General features: G+C 43.7%; 1 protein-coding gene across 1 annotated transcript; it reads left to right on the forward strand.

Annotated features, from left to right (window-relative positions):
* The first annotated feature begins 56 nt into the window (after window positions 1-56).
* Window positions 57-15618, forward strand: LOC138224461 (mucin-5AC-like). Its single transcript, XM_069181856.1, has 20 exons — window positions 57-151; window positions 1583-1639; window positions 1972-2040; window positions 2172-2433; window positions 2771-2885; window positions 3921-4052; window positions 5817-5936; window positions 7383-7623; window positions 8406-8543; window positions 8664-8828; window positions 9038-9132; window positions 9734-9860; window positions 9967-10196; window positions 12155-12265; window positions 12378-12557; window positions 12757-12996; window positions 13166-13322; window positions 13513-13641; window positions 15051-15114; window positions 15513-15618. Exons 1-20 carry the CDS (start codon window positions 73-75, stop codon window positions 15616-15618), a joined length of 2817 nt encoding a protein of 938 aa, XP_069037957.1. The 5' UTR covers window positions 57-72.
* The last annotated feature ends 8210 nt before the right edge of the window (window positions 15619-23828 follow it).

Here is a 23828-nt window from a genome sequence, read left to right on the forward strand (position 1 = left end):
GTATAAAACCCAGAGCCAGAGCCCAGGTGAGACTACCCTGCTTCTGACAATCTGATTGACCCACTGGGAACCATGGGGACACGAAGGGGAATGTCCACATGGGTGCTGATGTGGATGATGATATCCATTGGATATGGCTCTATGCAGAAAGGTAGGCAGAAGACATCTTCACTATACGAGCTCAGTACAGGATAATAGTGTATGAACTGATCAAATGATTAATTGATTGACAAGCAGGGTTTCAAGAATGTGACTGTACATGATCTAAAATACATCTTTGTCAGAATTTCCTTTGGGAGCCAGTGAAACATCTTTGATTGACTGGGCAATATTCATGCCTTTGAAACATATTCAATCCACAGCAGAAATAAGGAGGGTTGAAAATCTTTCTCTTAAGTACTTTCTTTAGTATTAGTATTTTCTGTGAATTTTCTGACAATTCATTTGTTAATACTGAAATATCTGTGGACTTAAAAACTCATTAAAATGTTCATATAAGAATCTGTTCACTAAACAATGGAGTATGTGTATATTTTTGGTATACATACCAGCTTTATGTGTGTCTCAACTGCAGCAAGCCTGACAAAGTCCAGGATCACAGACCCAAGGTGGTGCCCACGGGCTCTGTTGCGCCGTTGGTTTTTGTCACAGTTGTGTTGCATCTTTGTCAAGGCTGCTCATTTTAGAATAACATGACATCTGGATATGAATGTGGCAAAACCACATGTGCAATAAACTTCATAAATTAATTAACTTAATTATACTTAGTAATCAGGAATACTGTATCATTACAAAAAGCATGTGGTAAGTGAAAAAGGACAAGGTCCTCAGTCAATGTCGATGTATGACATGAAGCTGCTTAAAGTTAAATGTATTAATTAAGTATGAAACAGATACAAATATTGTTGAATATTCAGTAATTTCAGTACCAGTGTCATTTTAATCCATTTTACATTTAAGAATTTCAACCAGGACCTGTATAATTTAAATATTTACTGTAATTGCAGATGTTTTAATGTAGTGTATTACAGAAAATATTGATGACTATATTAAAATTAAAAATTGAATAGTTTTATTATTTGCTTTGAGTTTGATATAGAATTTAATTTTCTGAATCATGTATAATTACTTTAATTATCATTTACATCATTACATTACACAGCATAGGAAAAATATCTGTCATAAATGAAAAAAGGGTGATGAATTCTAAATCTACCTAATGACTTTTTAGCTATTTTAGTTTTAAAGCTATTTGTGCCCCTGATTCATTTAAAATGAGGATACTGTAAGAACATATTACAACAACAAAAAAAAACTGGCCGTTACAGGAGGGTAGTACTAACAGATAAAGCATAGACTAATACTTAACTCTGATGCACCTGAAAAAATAAACTCTTCTGATTGCTCGAAGTCTATGTAATCACTCTTACATTGCTTTGTTAAAAATAAACTATATATTTTTTAATATAATACTTCACTTATAATGTGTTTAATTAATCACTGAAATGTACTAGTCTAAGGACATACAGTATTCCACCCTGAACACAGTTCAGGAAGCATCCATTCAAAACTCTCTACACAGGCAGTCAGCAACAAACTCAGCAACAGACTGAAGACTATGACTATGGTGGTCCCACAGGTAATTCACCAAACACCTGAACTTCAAGGACACTTTAATTTCAACACCTTGCAAAAGAAAATAATTGAAAGAAAAGAGAGACATAGAAGAATACGGTTAATATGTCATAGAATTTTCTCATTGAAACTGAAAATACTACATTTCTTTAAGAAGTATTTAAATGGTTTCCCCTGATGTTAAAACTCTAAGATGAGAAACGGTTTCTGCCTGTTTGATTGAGAGACATTCTACAGATATTATCATGACAAATACATGATAAATACATGCCACACAGATGATAAATAATAAACTTTTCCTATTAATTTGGCTAATTTGTATTTTTAATTTGTCAGATGGCCCGCCTATTCCTGGTAAAAAGGTTACAATTATCCCTTCAATGACCAAGATAACAACAATAGGAGGTAAGGTCTACACAGTGCATTTACTGGCATTGATAAATGGACACCCAGATGAACAGTTCAAAGTGCACTGTTTAATAGTGCAATCCTGGATGATGAATACTGCTTGACATCCCTAGTCTTTCTTGCCCAAGGCGTGAGCCCAGCGCACAATGGCCAGGTCTGCAGCACATGGGGTAACTACCACTTCAAGACCTTCGATGGGGACGTTTTCCAGTTGCCGTCCACCTGCAACTACATCCTGACCTCCCACTGCAAGAGCACGTATGAGGATTTCAACATCCAGCTGAGGCGCCAGGTGGTGGACAAGCTGCCTGCCATCAGCAAGATCACCTTGAAGCTGGACGGGACAGTGGTGGAATTCTCCAAGGACTCCATCATCGTCAATGGAGAGACGTGAGTTCTTTGTCACAGTGATGTTAAAATTGCAAACCCGTTCAGCTCAAAGTTTCAGACAATAAGCCTTAAGCTCTGAAAGCTTCTTAGGGGTTAATTATGAAAGAATCATAAATCTTGGAAATCTTTTCTGCTACTAGTTTTATTTTTCCAAATGTTTACTGACATATACAGGTAAGTGTTTTACATGAAACAAAGCAGTCAGAAAGTTCAGGGAACTTTTTGACTGCTTTGTTTGTCGGGGAATTTAACGCTGATTGTATAAGGGCCACCCTGACCCTGTAGCTACCCACAATGTAACAAACTCTGATCAGACCATGACTTCCACCTCTTTCAGAGTCCCCCTGCCATTCAGCCAGTCTGGTGTTCTCATTGAGAAGAGCTCCTCCTATATCAAGGTCACTGCCAAGCTGGGTCTCGTTGCCATGTGGAATGAGGAAGATGCTTTCTTGGTATGATTTTTCAAGCTTGCTTTTTTTCTTTTTGCAAACAAGAATTGTTTTTAGACAAGAAGTTTAATAATTTAGTGAATCTAACATTTCATCCAGCCATTCTGTAAAATAACTAAGAGCTTAGGTGTCACAGTACACACAGTGCTACAGTACCTGGCAGGAAAGGCTGTTTCAGATACCCATAAATCTAAAGAAGGTTTACCCATTCTCCAGCCTGGATAAATTCCTTTCTAGTTTCAAATTGTGTCAGATCATGTCCTTGTCTCCAGGTCTGTCTCTGTCTCTACCCCTTGGGAGCTTATAGACTTAAATCAAATCTCTCCCAATCTCATTTGTTCCAGACTGAATGCATTTAGTTCACTTAAACTATTACAATCTCTTGAAATGACAAATCATTCTGATTTCTCTTCGTTGAACTCTTTCTAAGGTATGGTACCAAAACGAGACACAGTGTTTATATCAAGGGCTAACTAGTGCATTGTAACGTTTAAACATAATTTCCCTCAATTTAAACTTTGCATAGCTTACTTTATATTTCTATTGTAAAAGTCTAAGTAAAAAACAATTAGATATTTGGGGTCAAAACTTAGGTGAACAATTTGAGAGAATCTGTTATAGTTTACTTTAACCAAGGAAACTCTTTTGTCTCTTTAAAATCATTGAAAAAAGGTACAAGCAGGGGAACACCTTTCTTAAGTCAATAATTCAACAACCATCCTGGGAAAAACAAGCCAAGAGCCTCCTCCAATGATCAACAATGTTCATTTTTATGTATATAGAGACAACAGTACGACACAAACCTGCAGGGCCTGAGGAACAGATATGCCTCAGAACTACAGTTAGCCAAGTATCTTTAGTTTATGGTCCAGAACACTCACCCCATCTCCATAATGTCATTGGAAGCAGGATTTTCATTGTAACTACAATACTGCTATGATTATTTTGTACAATTCTTTTTTAAATTCCTACAAAGTTAATTAACTGTATACCATTTACTATTTTCAAATACTGAGGAGTTTTCATTTCACTGTCTAGGTGGAAGTGGATGAAAAATACCGAAACCAGACCTGTGGGCTGTGTGGGGACTTCAATGGGGTCCAGCTCTATAATGAGTTCATTCAAAATGGTAAGCGGGTATTAGAAGGGCAGCTAGGGAGGTTACTGCCAGTCAGGCTCTGTCACAGCCCCTAGATCTAGCCACCCATCCCCTTCACATTCAAAGGTCTAGAACTGCCAGTGACAACGTACAGTAAGAGATGTTGCAAAGAACATTACAATCACTGCAGTAAAGTACAGAGCAGGACCTCAACTCAGTAATCTTGCTTTTTCAAGGCATGAAAGTATCTCTATACGACTATGGAAACTTCTGGAAAATGGATGGCCCAACAGAAACCTGTGTTGAACCCACACCAGCATCTGATGACAAATGCTCAGACCTGGTAACTGTCTTTTTTGCCCTCTTTGATTTATAACAAGTTCTGTATTTCCTTAATCAGACTACATTTGATCACACTCTTGATATTGTTTTCATTATATTATGTAAAACTGTGAAGCACAAACCATATATCCTCTCTTCTAAGACAATTTCAGACTCTATTACCATTACCGAAAATATTATTCAAGCTTTAATAGCAAGTAGTACTAAGGAAGCTCCAGCACTGATTAGCAATTAACAATACCAATGGAACCATGTAAATTGACTCAGCTCAGATCCTTGTTATTGTGCTCTTCTGTGACTGAGGGTTACTCTTATGCTTCTAACAGTAAACTTTCCCTCTACAGACACCGATATGTGAGCAGCTTCTGTCCAGTCCTGCGTTTAGCAGCTGCAAGGGCCTGATCTCGATTGACTCCTTTGTCCAGTCCTGCGTCAAGGACATGTGTTACTGTGGCAACAGCACCAGTGCCTTCTGCCTCTGCAACACTCTTTCAGAATACTCACGCCAGTGTGTGCACGCTGGAGGGAAGCCCAAGCAATGGAGGACTGCCGAGTTCTGCTGTACGTTTACCACCCTGCTGCCGAGCTCCCATTGATCTATACGGCTTTTAAACCTCTTGTGTCCGACGTGTACAGGAGACATAGTCATATAACGCTCCTCAGGAGAATAATAGGCAAAACAAGACGACAGGCATTTCAGACTCATGACTTCAGCTTTGTGTGCTCTGCAGCTAAGAAGTGCCCTTTCAACATGGAGCACCAGGAGTGTGGGATTCCCTGTGCTGACACCTGCTCTAACCCAGAGAGAGGACAGCTGTGTGAAGACCACTGTACAGACGGCTGCTTCTGCCCCCCAGGTAGCCACTGCATTCACTGGCTTTAAAGATTGTCCATATCAGTCAATCTGCAGTGTAGCCTGGCTTGTAAAGTACTGAACTTGGTTAATTGTACCTCACACCTGGTTTTTTGAAAGAGACATTTTTAACAGGAAAAGGAGTAATTCTTTGTTTGTAATTTAGTATCTAGTAATATGAAGTGTAATATCTGACTTAAAAACTTTCCTCTCCAAAAAGACACTGTTTTTGATGACATCACTCAGAGTGGCTGCATCCCAGTTCAGAAGTGCTCCTGCAGCCACAACGGACAGACTTACACACCTGGGGAATCCTACTCCAGCAGCTGCAGTCGCTGGTAAACTGTGCCTTTGTGCCTGCTTTCATTCTGTATACCAAACCGTGTGAATTTACTGACCTTTCAGATTATACTCTCAAGACCTGCCAACAGATTTCTGTGCTTAAATAAAATGTTATTATGCAAACAAAATTGTTTATAAATGTGTTTCAGAAGGACTATACAACAAATTAATGAAAAATAAAAAAATAAAAATACTGGAGAACCAAAATTATCAGCAAGTAAAGCTTTGGCATAAGAAACAAAGATGTCTGTAAATGACTGTAAATGCTGTTCCGTGCAGCACCTGTGTCGGGGGACAGTGGAGCTGCCAGGACCTGGACTGTCCTAGAACCTGCTCTGTAGAGGGAGGCTCCCACATCACCACTTTCGACGGGAAGCCCTTCACCTTCCACGGAGACTGCTCCTACACTCTGGCCAAGGTCTGAGCTCACACACACCGCCAGTCTATCACCTCTACAGTTCAAAGCAATTGCAGCGATAAGTACATTGCCCATTTTAAGAATATCTGGAAAGGGATTTAAAGGAAACTTCAAGAAACCAAGCACACTAAATCTTCTGATGCTGTGAATGTGGACCTGTTTCTACTAGTGTGAAGTGTTCTCAAAGCATCTCAAACAATTAAACCGTCACGTTTCTTATTCTGTTCATTTTCCTTAGCAATGCAATGACAGTCAGTTCACAGTCTTGGGTGACATTGTCAAGTGTGGATTAACAGACACTGAGACCTGCTTGAAAGCTGTGACCCTGGCCATCTCAGCAGGACAAACTGTAAGTTACCTTTGAGCGTCCTTCATGCACCACACTGAAAAAGACAATCTATGCTGCTCTTTCCTGGGTGGGAGCAACCTGCCACTGTGGTCTAGGAATTGTCTCAGGTACTACTGTTAGCTTTTGGTGTCCCAGAACCCAGCTTGGGAATACAGTAAGTACCACCAGTGCATGTTTGGCACATTGTTGAGAGAGCAAGGTTAGGTAATAACGAAACTATTCAAATACGTATTGTAATTTCTCATCTCCAAGCAAGCCTGTAACCAGGTAACAAACCAAAATTACTAAGAAAATCATGCAGATTCTGCAGTGAAAAGTCTGCTGCACAACCTATACTTATTCGCTTGTACATCATATTACTATATTTATTACAAGAACTAGTGAGCAGGAAGGGCAGCCTCACGTCACAGATTGTGGGAACTCTTGGTCTCGCCAGGGGGCTGCAACAACATTTTGTGCTTAATTACAACTTTGTACATTTTCTCTTTTAATTTATTTTGTTACTGAGATCCAATTACTGGTCTGAGAAACTGGGACTGCAGTTCCCCTTTGATTTAGAGGGGTAATAAAATGTTCAATATCTCCTCTACGTGTATATTCCACAGGTGATCAGCATCAAGCCCTGTGGAAGTGTGTTTGTGAATGGCATCCTTTCTCAGCTCCCACTCTCTACAGGTCAGCTCATTTACACTCTTATTCTACCCAATATATTGAATGAAAATTCATTATCACAATAAATAGTTTCTATTAGCCTGGACAAGGCTGGCAACACTGTGAGTATTACGTTTTTCGACTTCTCCAGTGCCTTCAATACTATCCAGCCCTTACTGCTAGGGAGGAAGCTGGAGGAGATGCAAGTGGGTGCCTCCATGATCTCATGGATCACAGACAATCTGACAGGCAGACCACAGTCTGTGAGACTTCAGAACTGTGTGTCTGAACAGGTAGTGAGTAACACAGGGGCTCCTCGGGGGACAGTTCTTTCTCCGTTCCTCTTCACCCTCTAAACTTCGGACTTTAAATACAACTCAAAGTCGTGCCACCTGCAGAAGTTCTCAGACGACTCTGCAATTGTGGGATGTATCAAGGGTGGGCAGGAGGAAGAGTACAGAGGACTGGTCAGCAGCTTTGTCGAGTGGTGTGGGGAGAACCACCTGCAATTGAATGTGGCAAAGACGAAGGAGCTGGTGATAGATTTCAGGAGGAAAAGGGTCCAACCTACTCCTGTCTACATCCATGGGAGAGGCATGGAGATAGAGGACTCATACAAGTACCTGGGAGTGCACATTGACGATAGACTGGAATGGTCTAAGAACACCGAGGCCATCTACAAGAAGGGTTAGAGCCAAACTTACTTCTTGAGGAGGCTCAGGTCCTTCAATGTGTGTAGTAAGATGCTACATATATTCTATAAGTCGGTTGTGGTGAGCGCTAGTATGCTGGGGCTCTGGGTATAGAGCAGAGGATGCTAACAGGCTGAACAAACTCATCAGAAGAGCAAGCTCTGTCATTGGGTCTGACCTGAACCCCCTGGAGGTAGTGGCTGAGAGGAGAGTGGTGTCCAAACTAGAGGCCATCATGGACAACATCTCCCATCCCCTCTATGACATGCTGTGAGAATGAAGAGCACGTTCAGCAATAGACTGATCCACCCGGGGTGTGACAGGGAGCGCTACAGGAGGTCATTCTTGCCTTCTGCCATCAGACTGTAAAACTCATCCACTGTGTGTCTGAGCAGGGGCAACACTGACATTGACCTGTTTCTGGACTAAACAGTAAACTCTGCTACATCTGGCTCTTTCATTTACAACTGTTTTTCTGCAATATATGCCAGGGACGTGTGCAATATATTTATATTTATATTTATAATGTGCAGTACAACTTTTTCTGTACTGTTCTGGTTTGTGCTTTTTATATTTTGGACTGTGCACAATTCTTCTTAGTGCACTTCTCACTGACTGTACTGATTGTATTATAGTATATGTATTGTATTGTATTGTTATATTATTATATAATTTCATTACACTGTTGCTGTGCTGTTTGTGTTAAGCTGCTGCTTTACTGCAATTTACGGGATCAATGAAGTATCTATCTATGTAATATGATATTTGCGATTGCAGCGGATGTCGTCATCTTCAGACCCTCCACATTCTACATCATTGTCCAAGCCTCCTTGGGGCTCCAGCTACAGGTACAGCTCACTCCGGTCATGCAGGTCTACATCACCGTCAGCTCCTCCAACAAGGGACAGACATGCGGTACGTTCTGAGCTTCATCATGTCTTCAGAGAGATCCCGGACAACACTTAATTTAATCACTGAATGCCCAGTGCTAGAAATCCGATTATGAGTAAAACTGGTTTATTAACCTCTTTACAGGTCTTTGTGGAAACTTTAACGATGTCCAAGCGGATGATTTTAAGACCAACAGTGGAATAGTGGAAGGAACAGCCGTAGCTTTTGCCAACACCTGGAAGACCACAGCGAGTTGTCCAGCTGTGACGACCAGCTATGAAAATCCCTGCAGTCTGAGTGTGGAGAACGGTAAGACTGGCCACCACTCCAGCAGGGTTTCAGTGTTACTGAGTCTGACCTGCAAATCCTGGCTGACATTCTGTAGGCTTGTGGAGCTGGGAAGCAACAGTCACAGGAAATGTTCTTGTTTATGAAGGGCAAAAGACGTTACTTGCACCTTGCCTTTTGTAAATGAGAAAAGGTGCCTGTACTTACCCCACCTTTCTCTCTCTTCACAGAGAAGTACGCCCAGCACTGGTGCTCCATGCTGTCAGATCCTCAAGGAGTGTTTGCTGCGTGCCATGCTGTGATTAGCCCAGATATCTACAAAACAGTACGTTTCTTTTAAACTTAAAAACTGAAACCTTTGTAAAATCTATCACACTCATATGAAGACACTATATCCTGAATCTGAGAGGCAAGAACAAACTGGGCAGTCTTGTGAAAATATCTCACAAGGTCATTGGTGTTGATCTTCCTATCCTCATCTCCATCTATCAGAGACATGTTTTGCATAACTCTGTCTCTGATCAAATTTCTTGATCAGAAATTTCCAGTTACACCCATCAGAACCCAGATAACGACTCCCCAACTGCAGAATCAACAGACTGAAGTTCTCATTCATACCTGTAGCCATTACTCAACACTCGAACTTCTATGTAAATATGTAGATTGTTGTTCCTGTCATTTTGTTTCTTGTGTCTGTCTGTACACCAACACTACTTTGTAGTAGTCGTACATATATAATGGGGTGTTGATGTTTACTTTAATGTTTGAATGTTTGATTTTCAAATTCCAACATAAAAACTTGCAATACAGACAAAAACAAAAATGAATTTCGAGCTTATGAATTGGCTTCTGTTTTTCTGAGAAGTAGTAGCATTTCAATTACTCTTGAATAACCGAGAGCACACCCTCTGCTCCTGTGCCCCCAGAACTGCATGTACGACAGCTGTAACTGTGAGAAGAGTGAGGACTGTATGTGTGCTGGCATCTCCTCGTACGTCCGTGCCTGTGCTGCTAAGGGGGTGCAGCTGGACGGCTGGAGAGCCAGTGTCTGCAGTAAGTGTCTGCAATAGCCAGGGACCTGGGAGCTTTCAGGGCAGGAAGTTCAGACACCTGGGGGGAGTGTTCCTGTGACTGAAACCCTGGTTCTCCCTTCCTTCAGCCAAATACTCCAGCACCTGCCCCAGGACTCTGGTCTTTGGCTACAGCATGACCAGCTGTAATCGCACCTGCCGCTCCCTCAGCCAGCCTGACCCCACCTGTAGCGTCCAGTTTGTGCCTGTGGACGGCTGTGGCTGTGCCAAGGGGACCTACATGGACGAGGAGGGCAAATGTGTGCCAGCTTCACAGTGCCCCTGCTACAACAAGGGCACAGTGGTGCCAGCTGGAGAGGTCATCAGGAAGGATGGTGCAATTTGGTAAGGAGCTTTTCTCTCTTGTCACTATACTATTATAGATGAAACACATTTCAGGATTTCTGGCTTCATGCTGCCTTGTGCATATTCTTCACCAAGGACAGTGCTAAGTTGGTAGGAAGAATCTTACCACAGAAATATCAGGGTTCGGGGATGTCTAGTTGGTGTGAATATCTCTTCGTGGGAGACAGAAGGGCCAGCTGCAGGGATCAGGAGAGCACCAGAGTGTGCTGTGCTGTGGTCTTTTCATGCATTTCCAAATTCTTTTCTTTCCTTTTCCAGCACTTGCAAACAAGGGGAACTGAACTGTATTGGACGTCCAGAGCCGAATCCTAGTGAGACTGCCTTTCTCTTACACTCTTTTCTGAAAAACATGCATGTTTTTTTTCTGTTTTTGCTTAACACATTTTTAAGTTATGTGAAAATGTGATTTCAGATATGAGAGGCATATTAACTGAAATGTTTTTCAAAAAGTATTTTTCAAAAAATAATTCAATAATTGTTCAATCTTGGCATGCCTAACAACAGTCCCCAAAACCACAGAGATGGATTGTGGAATAATCCAAGTGAGTGGTTAAATGACTTTAACTGGTACCTTCAAAACAAACATATGATGGACACACTTGTCTATTCTTGTCAATAGGTTTCACAGTAAAAGACATGTTGGTCTAGGTCTGGATAGGTCCTGCAGAAATAAAACAGTAAAGATACATTCTCACAAGCTTAAGTACATCTGTGAAGTGCTGTTGAATTAACTACTGACTAAAAAATCTTTGAAGGTTTTGATATACAAAGTAACAAAATACTTTATTTTTCTTACAAAAGGTGAAATGCAAAAATAGAAAATGTTTCCTTGCTTTTCATTTACAGCCTGCAAGGAACCAATGATCTTTTTCGACTGCACTAAAGCTGGGGCTGGAGCCAAGGGATCAGAATGTCAGAAGAGCTGTCAAACACTGGATATGGATTGTGTAAGTGAACCTGGACATCTTAATTCTAAACAACGAGAGCTGTAGCAATCTGCACAGTGTTTGGTGTCCTAAACCCAGACATCTTTACAGTTCGCATGGAAAACATGGGGGAGGCTTTCCAAAAGATTAAAGGACACATCTAACTTTTGTAATGCCAGACAATTCTTCTGGGATAAATTCATGCTAAACCTGGTTAAAATTATGGCACATTTCTCTTAACAGATCAGCACAGAGTGCACATCAGGCTGTATGTGCCCACAAGGTCTAGTTTCTGATGGGAAAGGGGGCTGTGTGAAAGAGGACCTTTGTCCTTGTATGCACAATGGAGCTTCGTATCAGCCTGGGGACAAGATCAGAGTGGACTGCAATACCTGGTAAATGAACTCATTACACTATACGTGTTTCAATATCTAAGTTATGCACTACTATAACTGTAAGCTTATAATAGTGAAAAAGGTCTGAAAAATTATATTTGAAATTAAACCTAAACATTCACTGCTTTTTGCTGTTCATTTGTATCACTTCAGTACTTGCAAAAATAGAAGGTGGCAGTGTACCAGTAACCAATGTCAAGGCACCTGTGCCATCTATGGAGATGGACATTACATCACTTTTGATGGGAAGAGATTCAGCTTCAGTGGAGACTGTGAATACACCCTCATTCAGGTACATTTCAAAATAAAGTAAAAGAGACTTTTACAAGAGAACTCAAATCATAATTGTCAGTGGATAATTCACTTATTGGGGTTATACATTTGTCACACGTATTTGTACCTATTCTTCCTGTGGGATATTTTCTTAATGCAGTCTCCTCAAAGGTACAACTCCAATGGCTCTCACAGTATGAAGGTGTTCATGATGTACACAAAATAAAAAAATAATTTATTTCAGGGTGATTCAGACAAACTCTCTCTTCTTAAGATTAGAAAGTGATCATCAGTTCTTTTATCTATCAATTGTTCAGGACTACTGCAGCCAAAACAATGAAAACGGCACCTTCAGGGTGATCACTGAGAACATCCCCTGTGGCACCACTGGGACCACCTGCTCCAAGGCCATCAAGCTCTTCCTGGGGGTGAGCAATCAGCCCTCTTTCTTGAAAGAAATCCAGCTCAACCAAAACACATTAGAATTACAGGCACTTATGTTGAATTTAAATGCATTTAAATGCTAATTCTTCTTTTCAGAACAATGAGCTGAAGCTATCTGAAGGAAACTACCAGGTGATCCAAAGAGGTACAGGCGTAGAGGTTCCCTACCAGATCCGCTACATGGGGATTTACCTGGTGATTGAAGCCAACAATGGCCTGATCCTCATGTGGGACAAGAAGACGAGCATGTTTATCAAGCTCAACCCTAAGTTCCAGGTCAGTGAACATGTCTGCACTAAGGTTAATATTACAGATAAATGTGTTTCTGTTAGTGCAGTAATGGAATATGTGTGACCCAGGATAAATAAATACTAATCGAACTTTCAAAGCTACAGATCTGCTATAGGTCTTGTGGGTCTTGGAGCCCCAGCTCTGGAGAGAATGTGGATTTCTGCATTGTGCTCTTATTCCTCAGGGCCTTGTCTGTGGACTCTGTGGAAACTATGATGGCAACGAAAACAACGACTTTACCACCAGAAGCCAAGCTGTTGTGGTGGATACACTGGAGTTTGGAAACAGCTGGAAAGTCTCCCCCAGCTGTCCTGATGCTGTTGTCACAAAGGACCCATGCAGCTCCAACCCCTACAGGAAGTCCTGGGCTCAGAGACAGTGCAGCATCATCCAGAGCAGAGTGTTCACAGCCTGCCACTCTCAGGTACTGTGATCACACTGGAGATATGCACACACCACGGCAAGATCAGGGCAGGAAAGACACCAAGCTTATCAGTGTGATTGGAATTTGAATCTAAAACAACAGGAACTGTGCTTTCCTGAGGGGAAAAGTAATGAAGAGTAAGGGTGATTGAAGATATTTCTCTCTAAAGGTGGACCCCACTCCATACTACGACGCCTGTGTGACGGACTCCTGTGCCTGTGACACTGGAGGAGACTGCGAGTGCTTCTGTACAGCTGTGGCTGCCTACGCTGAGGCCTGTAATGAGGCTGGGGTTTGTGTGGCCTGGAGGAGTCCAGAGATCTGCCGTGAGTCACAGACTGAAGCACAATTCTGCTTTAACTCACTGTCTCCTAAAGAGAGAGATGGACACAATGACTGACCAACACACTGACACTCAGTCTCTGTGATGAAGACAGGAGAGAAATGACACCTACATAAAAGCTGAAAAGGGATCTGTATGTTAAATAAATGAGATTTTGTCATTCCTCTCTCCAGCTCTGTTCTGTGACTTCTACAACCCCCCTGGAGAGTGTGAGTGGCATTACAAGCCCTGTGGCTCGCCCTGCATGAAGACCTGCAGGAACCCCTCAGGGAAATGCTCCAGTCAGATCCCAGCCCTGGAAGGTAGGAATTCTAGCTCATATTCTTTGAAACTTGAAGACGCATCATGAAGGAGGTAATCACATCATAAGCTCTCAACTTCAGCTTTCAAATACTGCAAATGTGTTTTCAACAATCAGTGTTCCATCACCGGCTAATTCTTTGTAGTTAAAGACATCTCAATTTTTAGTGACTGCTAGAAGCCTTAAAATTCATAGCAATGTGCAAGAATAATATAAAGAGCTTAAACGCTGTTTATGTATCACAATTTTATTGAGTGTTCATTAGTTTTTGTGCGTATTTTCTGTCAATTTCTTTTTATTTCATTCTGTATAAATAGAAAAACTGGCCACACCGAGATTTTGTCTCATATTCTAAAATTCTACAGTTCATACGTTTTATGATAGAATTCATCGCTCTGTATGCTCAGAGTTGTGCGTACTACATGAATTACATTTAAAGAAAGAAAATAATACAACAAATACTGTATGTTTTTTATCCAGGCTGCTATCCAAAATGCCCTCCTGAGCAGCCCTATTTTGATGAGGACTCGATGAAGTGTGTGCAGAGGGAGAGCTGTGGCTGCTTCGATGGTGACGGGATTCATTATAAAAGCGGAGAAGAGGTTCCCTCCGCTGAGAACTGCCAGACATGGTACATTTTCTGTTTCATACAATACCAGAACCAGCACTATAACACTTCTCGTATGAAGAGCTGACCAAATGTATGAAGGTCGAAAACACTAAACCTTACTTTCTGTCCTTTAGTTATTGTAAATCCACGGGAGTGCAGTGCAGCTACAACGTTCACGGTACAGTATGCAAAACTGTTTCTATTATCTAACTAATACTGCAGTAGTTTCAGTTCACAACAAATGGGTGTTAACAGCATGCAAACTGACCTGCCTGTGCCTACAGCTTGTTACTGCACATACCAAGGAAACAAGTACCCATACGGCACAACAATCTACAACACCACAGATGGGCTTGGAAGCTGCATTACTGCCGTGTGTGGAGAAAATGGCACAATCCACAGGGACATGTATCACTGTACTACTCCTGCTACAACAATAACCACCCCAGAGCCAACGACAACAATCTTCAACTTCACAACACCATCGCCAAAGACTACCAGTAGGTTTTATTGGAATGTAATTCTGCCTTTCTATCTATCTCCTTCTCTCCATGCACACACACTATGTATATTTAAGCAAAAATACTGAATGTGAATTTCTAGTTCTCCAAATCTATTCCTATTAATTCAAAAACTTAATATTTGAAAAAGGAAAAACATTTGTACATGCAGTGCGCTGCTTTGAAACAGTGAACATCTTGGGCAATTGGAAATGGACTAATGAAAACACAATTCCAGCTGTAGTATCCCCATCATCTGTTTCCCAGCCTGAAACTATTCAATATTGTCTTCTATTGTAGGTGAGACCTCTCTATCATCAAGCACTCCAGGGACCACCAGCTGTGTGGAAGAAGTGTGCCAGTGGTCAGTCTGGTATGACATCAGCTCCCCAACTAAAGACAATGAAGGAGATCATGAGACATATGATAACATCCGAGCTAAAGGACATTCAGTGTGCGCTCACCCAATTGAAATTCAGTGCAGGGCCCAGGATTACCCCAGCACTCCTCTAGGAGACCTAGAGCAAACAGTACATTGCAACAGATCTTTCGGACTTAAATGCAACAACAAGGAAAATCCCACTGTGTGCTTGAATTACGCCATCAGAGTGTTTTGCTGTCGTGTTGTGCCTTGTGGAACAACAAGTGTACCGCCGATAACGTCTTCCAGTACAACACCAAAGAAAACAACAACCCCAAAGACAACACCTGAAGAAACAACATCAGCCCCGTCAACAAAATCTTCTCCTTCAACATCCTCAGCACCAAGCTCCACGGAACGTACCAGCACTGCAACAGTAACAACGCGACCACCTCCGTCATCATCCACTGTTGTTTCCACAACATCCAGAGGAACACAGCCCCCTAGCACATCAACTTCACTTCCCACAACCATCTCCACCAGCTCACCAACCACCTGCCGGCGCCCATGTAAATGGTCCCAGTGGTACGACACCACTTTCCCCACACTTGGAACCCCAGGAGGGGACTCTGAAACGTATGACAACATAAGGAAACATGGTGGAAAAATATGCGAAAAACCAAGAAAAATTGAGTGCAGAGCAGAGAAGTACCCAGATAAGGCCATAGACGATGTGGGTCAGATTGTGCAATGTGATGTTGCGAAAGGACTTATATGTAAAAATGAAGACCAGTCAGGCATGGTCCCATTGTGCTATAACTACCAGGTGAGGGTTCTGTGCTGTGATGAGTATCAATGTGAGACAACGACAGAGCCAACCACTCCTATCACAACCCCTCCCAGCACAACCACTCCAACAACAACCACTCCCATCACAACCACACCCAGTACAACCACTCCTATCACAACACCTCCCAGCACAACCACTCCTATCACAACCCCTCCCACCACAACCCCTCCCAGCACAACAACCCCCATCACAACCACACAGAGCACAGTAACTCCCACCACAACGACTCCCATAACAACCACTCTAATCACAACCACACCCAGTAAAACCACTCCTATCACAACCCCTCCCATCACAACCACAACCATCACAACCCCTCCCACTACAACCACTCCTATCACAACCCCTCCCAGCACAACCACTCCCATCACAACCCCTCCCACCACAACCACTCCCATCACAACCCCTCCCACCACAACCACTCCTATCACAACCCCTCCCACCACAACCACTCCTATCACAACCCCTCCCAGCACAACAACCCCCATCACAACCACACCGAGCACAGTAACACCCACCACAACTACTCCCACAACAACCACTCCAACAACAACCACTCCTATCACAACCACACCCCGTACAACCACTCCTATCACAACCCCTCCCACCACAACCACTCCTATCACAACCCCTCCCAGCACAACCACTCCTATCACTACCACACCCAGCACAACCACTCCTATCACAACCCCTCCCACCACAACCACTCCTATCACAACCCCTCCCAGCACAACAACCCCCATCACAACCACACAGAGCACAGTAACTCCCACCACAACGACTCCCATAACAACCACTCCAACAACAACCACTCCAATCACAACCACACCCAGTACAACCACTCCTATCACAACCCCTCCCACCACAACCACAACCATCACAACCCCTCCCAGCACAACAACCCCCATCACAACCACACAGAGCACAGTAACTCCCACCACAACGACTCCCATAACAACCACTCCAATCACAACCACACCCAGTAAAACCACTCCTATCACAACCCCTCCCACCACAACCACAACCATCACAACCCCTCCCACTACAACCACTCCTATCACAACCCCTCCCAGCACAACCACTCCCATCACAACCCCTCCCACCACAACCATTCCCACCACAACCACTCCTATCACAACCCCTCCCACCACAACCACTCCTATCACAACCCCTCCCAGCACAACAACCCCCATCACAACCACACCGAGCACAGTAACACCCACCACAACTACTCCCACAACAACCACTCCAACAACAACCACTCCTATCACAACCACACCCAGTACAACCACTCATATCACAACCCCTCCCACCACAACCACTCCTATCACAACCCCTCCCAGCACAACCACTCCTATCACTACCACACCCAGCACAACTACTCCCACAACAACCACTCCAACAACAACCACTCCCAGCACAACCCCTCCCACCACAACCACTCCTATCACAACCCCTCCCAGCACAACCACTCCTATCACAACCCCTCCCAGCACAACTACTCCCACAACAACCACTCCAACAACAACCACTCCTATCACAACCCCTCCCACCACAACCACTCCAATCACAACCCCTCCCACCACAACCACTCATATCACAACCCCTCCCAGCACAACCACTCCTATCACTACCACACCCAGCACAACTACTCCCACAACAACCACTCCAACAACAACCACTCCCAGCACAACCCCTCCCACCACAACCACTCCCACCACAACCCCTCCCACCACAACCACTCCTATCACAACCCCTCTCACCACAACCACTCCTATTACTACCACACCCAGCACAACCACTCCCACAACAACCACTCCAACAACAACCACTCCCATCACAACCCCTCCCACCACAACCACTCCCATCACAACCCCTCCAACAACAACCACTCCCACAACAACCACTCCAACAACAACCACTTCCATCACAACCCCTCCCAGCACAACCACTCCCATCACAACCCCTCCCAGCACAACAACCCCCATCACAACCACACAGAGCACAGTAACTCCCACCACAACGACTCCAATAACAACCGCTCCAATCACAACCACACCCAGTACAACCACTCCTATCACAACACCTCCCACCACAACCACAACCATCACAACCCCTCCCACCACAACCACTCCTATCACAACCCCTCCCAGCACAACCACTCCTATCACAACCCCTCCCACCACAACCACTCCTATCACAACCCCTCCCACCACAACCACTACTATCACAACTCCTCCCACAACAACCACTCCAACAACAACCACTCCCATCACAACCACTCCTATTACTACCACACCCAGCACAACCACTCCTATCACAACCACTCCAACAACAACCACTCCCATCACAACCCCTCTCACCACAACCACTCCTATCACAACCCCTCCAACAACAACCACTCCCACAACAACCACTCCAACAACAACCACTCCCATCACAACCCCTCCCAGCACAACCACTCCCATCACAACCCCTCCCAGCAGAACCACTCCTATCACAACCTCTCTCACCACAACCACTCCTATCACAACCCCTCTCACCACAACCACTCCTATTACTACCACACCCAGCACAACCACTCCCACAACAACCACTCGAACAACAACCACTCCCAGCACAACAACCCCCATCACAACCACACCGAGCACAGTAACTCCCACCACAACAACTCCCATAACAACCACTCCTATCACAACCACACCCAGTACAACCACTCCTATCACAACCCCTCCCACCACAACCACTCCTATTACTACCACACCCAGCACAACTACTCCCACAACAACCACTCCAACAACAACCACTCCCACAACAACCACTCCCAGCACAACCCCTCCCACCACAACCACTCCTATCACAACCCCTCCAACAACAACCACTCCCACAACAACCACTCCAACAACAACCACTTCCATCACAACCCCTCCCATCACAACCCCTCCCATCACAACCCCTCCCAGTACTTCTTCACCAACGGCTTCCACAACAGTGTTCACTCCTACTTCACACTGCACTGTGTGTGAATGGTCAAAATGGATTGATGTCAGTTATCCTACTTTTGGTCCAGATAATGGAGATAATGAAACCTACACAAAGATTAGGGATTCTGGTATTCATATTTGCAACTCTCCAGAGGCAATTGAGTGCAGAGCAGTAGACTATCCAAATGTCCCCCTCTCAGACCTGGGGCAGCATGTGGAATGCAACCCATCAGTAGGACTGATTTGCAAAAACAAAGATCAGGGTATACCACCAATGTGCTTCAATTATGAAATCAAAGTTAAATGTTGCAAAAATATATGTACCACAACTACTGGCAAATCAACTTCATCTACAACAACTACAACTGCTACCCATACATCATCTAAGAGCACTACACCTCAGACAACAACACAAGGAACCACTACAACTAAATTAACTAAATCTCCTGAAACCACTACAGCTGTTACCACCACCACTACTTCAGCAACAACTGTGTCTACGGAGACAACTACAACAGAAAAACCAACAACTACAAAATCAACACAACCAACCGAGACTACCACCACTGCTAAACCAACTACTACTTCAGCAACAACTGTGTCTACGGAGACAACTACAACAGAAAAACCGACAACTACAAAATCAACACAACCAACCGAGACTACCACCACTGTTAAACCAACAACTACTTCAGCAACAACTGTGACCACAGAAACCACCACATCTACAACAGAAACCTCAACATCACCCTCTACATCCACCCTTGAACCCTCAACAACATCACAAGTAGTCACAACCCCTACTCCTGTCACCACAACAGAGACCACCTCTGTGCCCTCTTCTACAAGAGTAACCACAACTTCATCCCCTGAGACAACAACATCCTCATCAACAGAGAGCACCACTACTTCAACAACAACTGTGTCTATGGAGACAACTACAACAGAAAAACCAACAACTACAAAATCAACACAACCAATCGAGACTACCACCACTGTTAAACCAACCACTTCTTCTGTAACAACTGTGACCACAGAAACCACCACATCTACAACAGAAACCTCAAAACCGCCCTCTACATCCACCCTTGAACCCTCAACAACATCACAAGTAGTCACAACCCCTACTCCTGTCACCACAACAGAGACCACCTCTGTGCCCTCTTCTACAAGAGTAACCACAACTTCATCGCCTGAGACAACAACGTCCTCATCAACAGAGAGCACGACTACTTCAACAACAACTGTGTCTACGGAGACAACTACAACAGAAAAACTGACAACTACAAAATCAACACAACCAACCGAGACTACCACCACTGTTAAACCAACAACTACTTCAGCAACAACTGTGACCACAGAAACCACCACATCTACAACAGAAACCTCAACATCACCCTCTACATCCACCCTTGAACCCTCAACAACATCACAAGTAGTCACAACCCCTACTCCTGTCACCACAACAGAGACCACCTCTGTGCCCTCTTCTACAAGAGTAACCACAACTTCATCCCCTGAGACAACAACGTTGTCATCAACAGAAAGCACCACTACTTCAACAACAACTGTATCTACGGAGACAACCACAACAGAAAAACCAACAACTAGAAAATCAACACAACCAACCAAGACTACCACCACTGTTAAACCAACCACTTCTTCAGCAACAACTGTGACCACAGAAACCACCACATCTACAACAGAAACCTCAACAGCTCCCTCTACATCCACCTATGTAGTCTCAACAACATCACAAGTAGTCACAACCCCTACTCCTGTCACCACAACAGAGACCACCTCTGTGCCCTCTTCTACAAGAGTAACCACAACTCCATCCCCTGAGACAACAACGTCCTCATCAACAGAGAGCACCACTACATCAACAACAACTGTGTCTATGGAGACAACTACAACAGAAAAACCAACAACTACAAAATCAATACAACCAACCGAGACTACCACCACTGCTAAAGCAACTACTACTTCAGCAACAACTGTGTCTACGGAGACAACTACAACAGAAAAACCGACAACTACAAAATCAACACAACCAACCGAGACTACCACCACTGTTAAACCAACAACTACTTCAGCAACAACTGTGACCACAGAAACCACCACATCTACAACAGAAACCTCAACATCACCCTCTACATCCACCCTTGAACCCTCAACAACATCACAAGTAGTCACAACCCCTACTCCTGTCACCACAACAGAGACCACCTCTGTGCCCTCTTCTACAAGAGTAACCACAACTTCATCCCCTGAGACAACAACGTCCTCATCAACAGAGAGCACCACTACTTCAACAACAACTGTGTCTATGGAGACAACTACAACAGAAAAACCAACAACTACAAAATCAACACAACCAATCGAGACTACCACCACTGTTAAACCAACCACTTCTTCTGTAACAACTGTGACCACAGAAACCACCACATCTACAACAGAAACCTCAAAACCGCCCTCTACATCCACCCTTGAACCCTCAACAACATCACAAGTAGTCACAACCCCTACTCCTGTCACCACAACAGAGACCACCTCTGTGCCCTCTTCTACAAGAGTAACCACAACTTCATCGCCTGAGACAACAACGTCCTCATCAACAGAGAGCACGACTACTTCAACAACAACTGTGTCTACGGGGAAAACTACAACAGAAAAACCAACGACTACAAAATTAACACAACCAACCGAGACTACCACCACTGTTAAACCAACCACTTCTTCAGCAACAACTGTGACCACAGAAACCACCACATCTACAACAGAAACCTCAACATCACCCTCTACATCCACCCTTGAACCCTCAACAACATCACAAGTAGTCACAACCCCTACTCCTGTCACCACAACAGAGACCACCTCTGTGCCCTCTTCTACAAGAGTAACCACAACTTCATCGCCTGAGACAACAACGTCCTCATCAACAGAGAGCACCACTACTTCAACAACAACTGTGTCTACGGTGACAACTACAACAGAAAAACCAACAACTGCAAAATCAACACAACCAACCGAGACTACCACCACTGTTAAACCAACCACTACTTCAGCAACAACTGTGACCACAGAAACCACCACATCTACAACAGAAACCTCAACAGCACCCGCTACATCCACCCCTGTGACTTCAACTCCACCCATTACAACAACATTCTCTGTTATAACTGGAGCAACTGGAAAGCAATCAACAGCGCATCAGGTTAACACAATGACTTCTTCAACTTCTACAACTTCATTCATAACAGAAAGTACCACTGGAAAAATGGCAACCACAGAAAAATTCACAAGCCCTAGATCAACAGAGCCTCCTAAAACACCAACCACTTCACTAACAACACCCACTGTGACTACTGAAAATGCCACTACTGCGAAACAGACCACTTCTACAACAGTAAAACAGAGTTCGTCTTCACCAACGGCTTCAACAACAGTGTCCACTACTACTCCACACTGCACTGTGTGTGAATGGTCAAAATGGATTGATGTCAGTTATCCTACTTTTGGTCCAGATAATGGAGATAAAGAAACCTACACAAAGATTAGGGATTCTGGTATTCATATTTGCAACTCTCCAGAGGCAATTGAGTGCAGAGCAGTAGACTATCCAAATGTCCCCCTCTCAGACCTGGGGCAGCATGTGGAATGCAACCCATCAGTAGGACTGATTTGCAAAAACAAAGATCAGGGTATACCACCAATGTGCTTCAATTATGAAATCAAAGTTAAATGTTGCAAAAATATATGTACCACAACTACTGGCAAATCAACTTCATCTACAACAACTACAACTGCTACCCATACATCATCTAAGAGCACTACACCTCAGACAACAACACAAGGAACCACTACAACTAAATTAACAAAATCTCCTGAAACCACTACAACTGTTCCCACCACCACTACTTCAACAACAACTGTGTCTACGGAGACAACTACAACAGAAAAACCAACAACTACAAAATCAACACAACCAACCGAGACTACCACCACTGTTAAACCAACCACTACTTCAGCAACAACTGTGACCACAGAACCCACAACACCTACAACAGAAACCTCAACAGCTCCCTCTACATCCACCCATGTAGTCTCAACAACATCACAAGTAGTCACAACCCCTACTCCTGTCACCACAACAGAGACCACCTCTGTGCCCTCTTCTACAAGAGTAACCACAACTTCATCCCCTGAGACAACAACGTCCTCATCAACAGAGAGCACCACTACTTCAACAACAACTGTGTCTACGGAGACAACTACAACAGAAAAACCAACAACTACAAAATCAACACAACCAACCGAGACTACGACCACTGTTAAACCAACCACTACTTCAGCAACAACTGTGTCTACGGAGACAACTACAACAGAAAAACCAACAACTACAAAATCAACACAACCAACCGAGACTACCACCACTGTTAAACCAACCACTACTTCAGCAACAACTGTGTCTACGGAGACAACTACAACAGAAAAACCAACAACTACAAAATCAACACAACCAACCGGGACTACCACCACTGTTAAACCAACCACTACTTCAGCAACAACTGTGACCACAGAAACCACCACATCTACAACAGAAACCTCAACATCACCCTCTACATCCACCCTTGAACCCTCAACAACATCACAAGTAGTCACAACCCCCATTCCTGTCACCACAACAGAGACCACCTCTGTGCCCTCTTCTACAAGAGTAACCACAACTTCATCCCCTGAGACAACAACATCCTCATCAACAGAGAGCACCACTACTTTAACAACAACTGTGTCTACGGAGACAACCACAACAGCAAAACTGACAACTACAAAATCAACACAACCAACCGAGACTACCACCACTGTTAAACCAACCACTA

Source organism: Lepisosteus oculatus, chromosome 21, assembly GCF_040954835.1.
Source record: "Lepisosteus oculatus isolate fLepOcu1 chromosome 21, fLepOcu1.hap2, whole genome shotgun sequence".
NCBI lineage: Eukaryota > Metazoa > Chordata > Actinopteri > Semionotiformes > Lepisosteidae > Lepisosteus > Lepisosteus oculatus.